This window comes from Anomaloglossus baeobatrachus, chromosome 12 (genome assembly GCF_048569485.1).
Source record: "Anomaloglossus baeobatrachus isolate aAnoBae1 chromosome 12, aAnoBae1.hap1, whole genome shotgun sequence".
NCBI lineage: Eukaryota > Metazoa > Chordata > Amphibia > Anura > Aromobatidae > Anomaloglossus > Anomaloglossus baeobatrachus.
Genome location: NC_134364.1, coordinates 1,569,570 through 1,580,526, shown reverse-complemented (window position 1 = coordinate 1,580,526; position 10,957 = coordinate 1,569,570). Strand labels below are relative to the sequence as shown.

At 65.1% G+C, this 10,957-nt stretch overlaps 1 protein-coding gene across 1 annotated transcript in view; it reads right to left on the bottom strand.

Annotated features, from left to right (window-relative positions):
* FLVCR2 (FLVCR choline and putative heme transporter 2) overlaps window positions 1-10,957 on the bottom strand; it is a 44,864-nt gene that overhangs the window by 3,347 nt on the left and 30,560 nt on the right. Inside the window, 3 exon segments of the mRNA XM_075330068.1 lie at window positions 6,783-6,838; window positions 7,072-7,137; window positions 7,140-7,182. Coding sequence (XP_075186183.1) covers window positions 6,783-6,838; window positions 7,072-7,137; window positions 7,140-7,182 — 165 coding nt within the window.

Genomic DNA, 10,957 nt, shown 5'->3' with positions numbered 1-10,957 from the left:
AGGCAGTGTGGAGATGGCGGGGGGGTGAGGCAGTGTGGAGATGGCGGGGGAAGCGTGGGGGGGGCAGTGTGGAGATGGGGGGAAGCGGGGGTGAGGCAGTGTGGAGATGGCGGGGGTGAGGCAGTGTGGAAATGGCGGGGGGAAGCGGGGGTGAGGCAGTGTGGAGATGGCGGGGGGGAAGCGGGGGGTGAGGCAGTGTGGAGATGGCGGGGGTGAGGCAGTGTGGAAATGGCGGGGGGAAGCGGGGGTGAGGCAGTGTGGAGATGGCGGGGGGGCGGGGTGAGGCAGTGTGGAGATGGCGGGGGGGGGGGCGGGGGTGAGGCAGTGTGGAGATGGCGGGGGGGGCGGGAGTGAGGCAGTGTGGAGATGGCGTGGGGTGGGGCATTGTGGAGATGGCAGGGGAGACGGGGGGCAGTGTGAAGATGGGGGGGGCGGGGTGAGGAAGTGTGGAGATGATGGGGGGGGTAAGCAGTGTGGAGATGGCGGGGGTGAGGCAGTGTGGAGATGGCGGGGTGGGGCAGCGTGGAGATGGCGGGGGCAGCGGGGGTGGGGCATTGTGGAGATGGCAGGGGTGGGGCATTGTGGAGATGGCGGAGGGGAGCGGGGGTGAGGCAGTGTGGAGATGGCGGGGGTGGGGCATTGTGGAGATGGCGGGGTGGGGCAGTGTGGAGATGGGGGGGGTGGGGCAGTGTGGAGATGGCGGGGTGGGGCATTGTGGAGATGGCGGGGAGAAGCGGGGGTGAGGCAGTGTGGAGATGGCGGGGTGGGGCATTGTGGAGATGGCGGGGAGAAGCGGGGGTGAGGCAGTGTGGAGATGGCGGGGAGAAGCGGGGGTGAGACAGTGTGGAGATGGCGGGGGAGGCGTGGGGGGGGCAGTGTGGAGATGGCGGGGGGGTGAGGTAGTGTGGAGATGGCGGGGGAGGTGTGGGGGGGGGGCAGTGTGGAGATGGGGGGAAGCGGGGGTGAGGCAGTGTGGAGATGGCGGGGGGGTGAGGCAGTGTGGAGATGGCGGGGGAAGCGTGGGGGGGGGGCAGTGTGGAGATGGGGGGAAGCGGGGGTGAGGCAGTGTGGAGATGGCGGGGGTGAGGCAGTGTGGAAATGGCGGGGGGAAGCGGGGATGAGGCAGTGTGGAGATGGCGGGGGGGAAGCGGGGGTGAGGCAGTGTGGAGATGGCGGGGGTGAGGCAGTGTGGAAATGGCGGGGGGAAGCGGGGGTGAGGCAGTGTGGAGATGGCGGGGAGGGCGTGGGGGGGCAGTGTGGAGATGGCAGGGAGAAGCGGGGGTGAGGACAGTGTGGAGATGGCGGAGGAGGCGTGGGGGGGGGGGGGCAGTGTGGAGATGGGGGGGGCAGTGTGGAGATGGCGGGGGCGGGGGGTGAGGCAGTATGGAGATGGCGGGGGAGGCGTGGGGGGGCAGTGTGGAGATGGCGGGGAGGGGGCAGTGTGGAGATGGGGGGGGGCGGGGGGTGAGGCAGTATGGAGATGGCGGGGGAGGCGTGGGGGGGCAGTGTGGAGATGGGGGGGCGGGGGTGAGGCAGTGTGGAGATGGCGGGGGTGAGGCAGTGTGGAAATGGCGGGGGGAAGCGGGGGTGAGGCAGTGTGGAGATGGCGGGGGGGAAGCGGGGGGTGAGGCAGTGTGGAGATGGCGGGGAGAAGCGGGGGTGAGACAGTGTGGAGATGGCGGGGGAGGCGTGGGGGGGCAGTGTGGAGATGGAGGGGGGGTGAGGTAGTGTGGAGATGGCGGGGGAGGTGTGGGGGGGGGGGAAGTGTGGAGATGGGGGGAAGCGGGGGTGAGGCAGTGTGGAGATGGGGGGAAGCGGGGGTGAGGCAGTGTGGAGATGGCGGGGGGGTGAGGCAGTGTGGAGATGGCGGGGGAAGCGTGGGGGGGGCAGTGTGGAGATGGGGGGAAGCGGGGGGTGAGGCAGTGTGGAGATGGCGGGGGTGAGGCAGTGTGGAAATGGCGGGGGGAAGCGGGGGTGAGGCAGTGTGGAGATGGCGGGGGGGAAGCGGGGGGTGAGGCAGTGTGGAGATGGCGGGGGTGAGGCAGTGTGGAAATGGCGGGGGAAGCGGGGGTGAGGCAGTGTGGAGATGGCGGGGAGGCGTGGGGGGGGCAGTGTGGAGATGGCAGGGAGAAGCGGGGGTGAGACAGTGTGGAGATGGCGGAGGAGGCGTGGGGGGGGCAGTGTGGAGATGGGGGGGGCAGTGTGGAGATGGCGGGGGCGGGGGTGAGGCAGTATGGAGATGGCGGGGGAGGCGGTGGGGGGGCAGTGTGGAGATGGCGGGGAGGGGCAGTGTGGAGATGGGGGGGGCGGGGGTGAGGCAGTGTGGAGATGGGGGGGGCGGGGGTGAGGCAGTATGGAGATGGCGGGGGGGGCGGGGGTGAGGCAGTGTGGAGATGGCGGGGGTGAGGCAGTGTGGAATGGCGGGGGGAAGCGGGGGTGAGGCAGTGTGGAGATGGCGGGGAGAAGCGGGGGTGAGGCAGTGTGGAGATGGCGGGGAGAAGCGGGGGGTGAGACAGTGTGGAGATGGCGGGGGAGGCGTGGGGGGGCAGTGTGGAGATGGCGGGGGGGTGAGGTAGTGTGGAGATGGCGGGGGAGGTGTGGGGGGGGGCAGTGTGGAGATGGGGGGAAGCGGGGGTGAGGCAGTGTGGAGATGGGGGGAAGCGGGGGTGAGGCAGTGTGGAGATGGCGGGGGGGTGAGGCAGTGTGGAGATGGCGGGGGAAGCGTGGGGGGGGCAGTGTGGAGATGGGGGGAAGCGGGGGTGAGGCAGTGTGGAGATGGCGGGGGTGAGGCAGTGTGGAAATGGCGGGGGGAAGCGGGGGTGAGGCAGTGTGGAGATGGCGGGGGGGAAGCGGGGGTGAGGCAGTGTGGAGATGGCGGGGGTGAGGCAGTGTGGAAATGGCGGGGGGAAGCGGGGGTGAGGCAGTGTGGAGATGGCGGGGAGGCGTGGGGGGGCAGTGTGGAGATGGCAGGGAGAAGCGGGGGTGAGACAGTGTGGAGATGGCGGAGGAGGCGTGGGGGGGGGGGCAGTGTGGAGATGGGGGGGCAGTGTGGAGATGGCGGGGGCAGGGGTGAGGCAGTATGGAGATGGCGGGGGAGGCGTGGGGGGGGGCAGTGTGGAGATGGGGGGGCGGGGGTGAGGCAGTGTGGAGATGGCGGGGGTGAGGCAGTGTGGAAATGGCGGGGGGAAGCGGGGGTGAGGCAGTGTGGAGATGGCGGGGGGGAAGCGGGGGTGAGGCAGTGTGGAGATGGCGGGGGTGAGGCAGTGTGGAGATGGCAGGGAGAAGCGGGGGTGAGACAGTGTGGAGATGGCGGAGGAGGCGTGGGGGGGGGCAGTGTGGAGATGGGGGGGGCAGTGTGGAGATGGCGGGGGCGGGGGTGAGGCAGTATGGAGATGGCGGGGGGAGGCGTGGGGGGGCAGTGTGGAGATGGCGGGGAGGGGCAGTGTGGAGATGGGGGGGGCGGGGGTGAGGCAGTATGGAGATGGCGGGGGAGGCGTGGGGGGGGGCAGTGTGGAGATGGCGGGGGAGGCGTGGGGGGGGGCAGTGTGGAGATGGGGGGGCGGGGGTGAGGCAGTGTGGAGATGGCAGGGGAGGCGTGGGGGGGGCAGTGTGGAGATGGCGGGGGGCAGTGTGGAGATGGGGGGGGCGGGGGTGAGGCGTGGGGGGGCAGTGTGGAGATGGCGGGGGGGGCAGTGTGGAGATGGAGATGGCGGGGGGGGCAGTGTGGAGATGGGGGGGGCGGGGGTGAGGCAGTGTGGAGATGGCGGGGGAGGCGTGGGGGGGGCAGTGTGGAGATGGCGGGGGGGCAGTGTGGAGATGGGGGGGGCGGGGGTGAGGCGTGGGGGGGCAGTGTGGAGATGGCGGGGGGGGCAGTGTGGAGATGGAGATGGCGGGGGGGGCAGTGTGGAGATGGGGGGGGCGGGGGTGAGGCAGTGTGGAGATGGCGGGGGAGGCGTGGGGGGGGGCAGTGTGGAGATGGCGGGGGTGAGGCAGTGTGGAGATGGCGGGGGAGGCAGTGTGGAGATGGCGGGGGAGGCAGTGTGGAGATGGCGGGGGTGAGGCAGTGTGGAGATGGGGGGGAAGCGGGGGTGAGGCAGTGTGGAGATGGCGGGGGAGGCGTGGGGGGGGCAGTGTGGAGATGGGGGGGGCGGGGGTGAGGCAGTATGGAGATGGCGGGGGAGGCGTGGGGGGGCAGTGTGGAGATGGCGGGGGGCAGTGTGGAGATGGGGGGGCGGGGGTGAGGCAGTATGGAGATGGCGGGGGAGGCAGTGTGGAGATGGGGGGGGCGGGGGTGAGGCAGTATGGAGATGGCGGGGGGGGCAGTGTGGAGATGGCGGGGGGGGCAGTGTGGAGATGGGGGGGGGGGCAGTGTGGAGATGGGGGGGCAGTGTGGAGATGGCGGGGGTGAGGCAGTGTGGAGATGGCGGGGGGGGCAGTGTGGAGATGGGGGGGAAGCGGGGGTGAGGCAGTGTGGAGATGGCGGGGGAGGCGTGGGGGGGGGGCAGTGTGGAGATGGGGGGGGGCGGGGGTGAGGCAGTATGGAGATGGGGGGGGCGGGGGTGAGGCAGTGTGGAGATGGCGGGGGAGGCGTGGGGGGGGCAGTGTGGAGATGGGGGGGGCAGTGTGGAGATGGGGAAGCGGGGGTGAGGCAGTGTGGAGATGGCGGGGGTGAGGCAGTGTGGAAATGGCGGGGGGAAGCGGGGGGTGAGGCAGTGTGGAGATGGCGGGGAGGCGTGGGGGGGGGGGCAGTGTGGAGATGGCAGGGAGAAGCCGGGGTGAGACAGTGTGGAGATGGCGGAGGAGGCGTGGGGGGGGGGCAGTGTGGAGATGGGGGGGCAGTGTGGAGATGGCGGGGGGCGGGGGTGAGGCAGTATGGAGATGGCGGGGGAGGCGTGGGGGGGCAGTGTGGAGATGGCGGGGAGGGGCAGTGTGGAGATGGGGGGGGGCGGGGGTGAGGCAGTATGGAGATGGCGGGGGAGGCGTGGGGGGGGGGGCAGTGTGGAGATGGGGGGGGGAGGCGTGGGGGGGGGCAGTGTGGAGATGGCGGGGGGGCAGTGTGGAGATGGGGGGGCGGGGGTGAGGCAGTGTGGAGATGGCAGGGGAGGCGTGGGGGGGGCAGTGTGGAGATGGCGGGGGGGCAGTGTGGAGATGGGGGGGGCGGGGGTGAGGCGTGGGGGGGCAGTGTGGAGATGGCGGGGGGGGCAGTGTGGAGATGGAGATGGCGGGGGGGGCAGTGTGGAGATGGGGGGGGCGGGGGTGAGGCAGTGTGGAGATGGCGGGGGAGGCGTGGGGGGGGGCAGTGTGGAGATGGCGGGGGTGAGGCAGTGTGGAGATGGCGGGGGGGGCAGTGTGGAGATGGCGGGGGTGAGGCAGTGTGGAGATGGGGGGGAAGCGGGGGTGAGGCAGTGTGGAGATGGCGGGGGAGGCGTGGGGGGGGGGGCAGTGTGGAGATGGGGGGGGGCGGGGGTGAGGCAGTATGGAGATGGGGGGGGGCGGGGGTGAGGCAGTGTGGAGATGGCGGGGGAGGCGTGGGGGGGGGCAGTGTGGAGATGGCGGGGGTGAGGCAGTGTGGAGATGGCGGGGGGGGGCAGTGTGGAGATGGCGGGGGTGAGGCAGTGTGGAGATGGCGGGGGAGGCGTGGGGGGGGGCAGTGTGGAGATGGGGGGGGGCGGGGGGGAGGCAGTATGGAGATGGGGGGGGCGGGGGTGAGGCAGTGTGGAGATGGCGGGGGAGGTGTGGGGGGGGCAGTGTGGAGATGGGGGGGCAGTGTGGAGATGGGGGGGGGCGGGGGTGAGGCAGTATGGAGATGGCGGGGGAGGCGTGGGGGGGCAGTGTGGAGATGGCGGGGGGCAGTGTGGAGATGGGGGGGCGGGGGTGAGGCAGTATGGAGATGGCGGGGGAGGCAGTGTGGAGATGGGGGGGGGCGGGGGTGAGGCAGTATGGAGATGGCGGGGGGGGCAGTGTGGAGATGGCGGGGGGGGCAGTGTGGAGATGGGGGGGGCGGGGGTGAGGCAGCATGGAGATGGCGGGGGAGGCATGGGGGGGGCAGTGTGGAGATGGGGGGGGCGGGGGGTGAGGCAGTATGGAGATGGCGGGGGAGGCATGGGGGGGCAGTGTGGAGATGGGGGGTGGCGGGGGTGAGGCAGTATGGAGATGGCGGGGGATGCATGGGGGGGCAGTGTGGAGATGGGGGGGGCGGGGGTGAGGCAGTATGGAGATGGCGGGGGAGGCATGGGGTGAGGCAGTGTGAAGATGGCGGAGGGGGGCGGGGGTGAGGCAGTATGGAGATGGCGGGGGAGGCATGGGGTGAGGCAGTGTGAAGATGGCGGAGGGGGCGGGGGTGAGGCAGTGTGGAGATGGCGGGGGTGAGGCAGTGTGAAGATGGCGGGGGGGCAGTGTGGAGATGGCGGGGGGGCAGTGTGGAGATGGCGGGGGGGCGGGGGTGAGGCAGTGTGTAGATGGCGGAGGGGGCGGGGGGGCAGTGTGGAGATGGGGGGGGCGGGGGGTGAGGCAGTATGGAGATGGCGGGGGAGGCATGGGGGGGGCAGTGTGGAGATGGCGGGGGGGGGCAGTGTGGAGATGGGGGGCGGGGGGGCAGTGTGGAGATGGGGGGGGGGCAGTGTGGAGATGGGGGGGGGCGGGGGTGAGCAGTATGGAGATGGCGGGGGAGGCATGGGGGGGGCAGTGTGGAGATGGGGGGGCGGGGGGTGAGGCAGTATGGAGATGGCGGGGGAGGCATGGGGGGGGGGGGCAGTGGGCACACTGCGGTCGGGAGCACTTACCGCTTCTGTGGCCTCCTGGTTTGCCCTCTGCCGGCGGAGGTCAGACTTAATGAAGGCTGTGAAGAAGAAAAAGCAGAGGGTCGGAGGAGGCCGGGGATGTGATGGCTGAAAACTCAGCAGCTGCACAGCATCCACACCGTGTGCACAGCGCCTCACTAGAGCCTCCCCCGCAGGCGCTGCCCTTGTAACAGCACCATGCCCCATCTGTGCGGCCTACAGCGCATATTCCTCTCCACCTCCCAGACAACTCAGCCTTTATTGCTCTCTGTTATCAGCCAAGACTACATACCAGTAATAATGGCTCCCGCCAGCAGGAAGCAGCAGAGGAAAATGTTACCCGACCTCACCCCAAACGCTGGAGGATCTGACCCTGCGCCGTGGTGAAGACGAGTCCGAAAACCTGCGGAGAGAAGAAGCCGTTAACTGGGGCACCGTGCCTGACGGGCAGAGATAACCAGACACCTCGTCACCTCCCACAGTAATGCCCGCAATCAGTACAGGCCAACCAGAGGCAGAGCATCGCTCCTGAGAAGCCTGCAGATTATTACCCCAGCGACCTCTGCAGAGCATCGCTCCTGAGAAGCCTGCAGATTACCCCAGAGACCTCTGCAGAGCATCGCTCCTGAGAAGCCTGCAGATTATTACCCCAGAGACCTCTGCAGAGCATCGCTCCTGAGAAGCCTGCAGATTATTACCCCAGAGACCTCTGCAGAGCATCGCTCCTGAGAAGCCTGCAGATTGTTACCCCAGCGACCTCTGCAGACCATTGCTCCTGAGAAGCCTGCAGATTATTACTCCAGTAGAGCATCGCTCCTGAGAAGCCTGCAGATTGTTACCCCAGCGACCTCTGCATAGCATCGCTCCTGAGAAGCCTGCAGATTATTACTCCAGTAGAGCATCGCTCCTGAGAAGCCTGCAGATTATTACCCCAGCGACCTCTGCAGAGCATCGCTCCTGAGAAGCCTGCAGATTATTACTCCAGTAGAGCATCGCTCCTGAGAAGCCTGCAGATTATTACCCCAGCAACCTCTGCAGAGCATCGCTCCTGAGAAGCCTGCAGATTATTACCCCAGAGACCTCTGCAGAGCATCGCTCCTGAGAAGCCTGCAGATTATTACCCCAGAGACCTCTGCAGAGCATCGCTCCTGAGAAGCCTGCAGATTATTACTCCAGCAGAGCATCGCTCCTGAGAAGCCTGCAGATTATTACCCCAGCGACCTCTGCAGAGCATCGCTCCTGAGAAGCCTGCAGATTATTACCCCAGAGACCTCTGCAGAGCGTCGCTCCTGAGAAGCCTGCAGATTATTACCCCAGAGACCTCTGCAGAGCGTCGCTCCTGAGAAGCCTGCAGATTATTACCCCAGAGACCTCTGCAGAGCGTCGCTCCTGAGAAGCCTGCAGATTATTACCCCAGAGACCTCTGCAGAGCATCGCTCCTGAGAAGCCTGCAGATTATTACCCCAGCGACCTCTGCAGACCATTGCTCCTGAGAAGCCTGCAGATTATTACTCCAGCAACCTCTGCAGAGCATCGCTCCTGAGAAGCCTGCAGATTATTACCCCAAAGACCTCTGCAGAGCATCGCTCCTGAGAAGCCTGCAGATTATTACCCCAGCAGAGCATCGCTCCTAAGAAGCCTGCAGATTATTACCCCAAAGACCTCTGCAGAGCATCGCTCCTGAGAAGCCTGCAGATTATTACTCCAGCAGAGCATCGCTGCTGAGAAGCCTGCAGATTATTACCCCAGCAACCTCTGCAGAGCATCGCTCCTGAGAAGCCTGCAGATTATTACCCCACAGACCTCTGCAGAGCGTCGCTCCTGAGAAGCCTGCAGATTATTACCCCAGAGACCTCTGCAGAGCATCGCTCCTGAGAAGCCTGCAGATTATTACCCCAGCAGAGCATCGCTCCTGAGAAGCCTGCAGATTATTACCCCAGAGACCTCTGCAGAGCATCGCTCCTGAGAAGCCTGCAGATTATTACTCCAGTAGAGCATCGCTCCTGAGAAGCCTGCAGATTATTACCCCAGAGACCTCTGCAGAGCATCGCTCCTGAGAAGCCTGCAAATTGTTACCCCAGCGACCTCTGCAGACCATTGCTCCTGAGAAGCCTGCAGATTATTACCCCAGCAGAGCATCGCTCCTGAGAAGCCTGCAGATTATTACCCCAGCAGAGCATCGCTCCTGAGAAGCCTGCAGATTATTACCCCAGCGACCTCTGCAGAGCATCGCTCCTGAGAAGCCTGCAGATTATTACCCCAGAGACCTCTGCAGAGCATCGCTCCTGAGAAGCCTGCAGATTATTACCCCACAGACCTCTGCAGAGCGTCGCTCCTGAGAAGCCTGCAGATTATTACCCCAGAGACCTCTGCAGAGCGTCGCTCCTGAGAAGCCTGCAGATTATTACCCCAGAGACCTCTGCAGAGCATCGCTCCTGAGAAGCCTGCAGATTATTACCCCAGCGACCTCTGCAGACCATTGCTCCTGAGAAGCCTGCAGATTATTACTCCAGTAGAGCATCGCTCCTGAGAAGCCTGCAGATTATTACCCCAGCAACCTCTGCAGAGCATCGCTCCTGAGAAGCCTGCAGATTATTACCCCAGAGACCTCTGCAGAGCATCGCTCCTGAGAAGCCTGCAGATTATTACCCCAGAGACCTCTGCAGAGCATCGCTCCTGAGAAGCCTGCAGATTATTACTCCAGCAGAGCATCGCTCCTGAGAAGCCTGCAGATTATTACCCCAGCGACCTCTGCAGAGCATCGCTCCTGAGAAGCCTGCATATTACCCCAGAGACCTCTGCAGAGCGTCGCTCCTGAGAAGCCTGCAGATTATTACCCCAGAGACCTCTGCAGAGCATCGCTCCTGAGAAGCCTGCAGATTATTACCCCAGCGACCTCTGCAGAAAATTGCTCCTGAGAAGCCTGCAGATTATTACTCCAGCAACCTCTGCAGAGCATCGCTCCTGAGAAGCCTGCAGATTATTACCCCAGAGACCTCTGCAGAGCATCGCTCCTGAGAAGCCTGCAGATTATTACCCCAGCAGAGCATCGCTCCTGAGAAGCCTGCAGATTATTACCCCAGAGACCTCTGCAGAGCATCGCTCCTGAGAAGCCTGCAGATTATTACTCCAGCAGAGCATCGCTGCTGAGAAGCCTGCAGATTATTACCCCAGCAACCTCTGCAGAGCATCGCTCCTGAGAAGCCTGCAGATTATTACCCCACAGACCTCTGCAGAGCGTCGCTCCTGAGAAGCCTGCAGATTATTACCCCAGAGACCTCTGCAGAGCGTCGCTCCTGAGAAGCCTGCAGATTATTACCCCAGAGACCTCTGCAGAGCATCGCTCCTGAGAAGCCTGCAGATTATTACCCCAGCAGAGCATCGCTCCTGAGAAGCCTGCAGATTATTACCCCAGAGACCTCTGCAGAGCATCGCTCCTGAGAAGCCTGCAGATTGTTACCCCAGCGACCTCTGCAGACCATTGCTCCTGAGAAGCCTGCAGATTATTACCCCAGCAGAGCATCGCTCCTGAGAAGCCTGCAGATTATTACCCCAGCAGAGCATCGCTCCTGAGAAGCCTGCAGATTATTACCCCAGCGACCTCTGCAGAGCATCGCTCCTGAGAAGCCTGCAGATTATTACCCCAGAGACCTCTGCAGAGCATCGCTCCTGAGAAGCCTGCAGATTATTACCCCACAGACCTCTGCAGAGCGTCGCTCCTGAGAAGCCTGCAGATTATTACCCCAGAGACCTCTGCAGAGCGTTGCTCCTGAGAAGCCTGCAGATTATTACCCCAGCAGAGCATCGCTCCTGAGAAGCCTGCAGATTATTACCCCAGAGACCTCTGCAGAGCATCGCTCCTGAGAAGCCTGCAGATTACCCCAGCGACCTCTGCAGAGCATCGCTCCTGAGAAGCCTGCAGATTATTACCCCAGCGACCTCTGCAGAGCATCGCTCCTGAGAAGCCTGCAGATTATTACCCCAGCAGAGCATCGCTCCTGAGAAACCTGCAGATTATTACCCCAGCGACCTCTGCAGAGCATCGCTCCTGAGAAGCCTGCAGATTATTACCCCAGAGACCTCTGCAGAGCATCGCTCCTGAGAAGCCTGCAGATTATTACCCCGGCAGAGCATCGCTCCTGAGAAGCCTGCAGATTACCCCAGCGACCTCTGCAGAG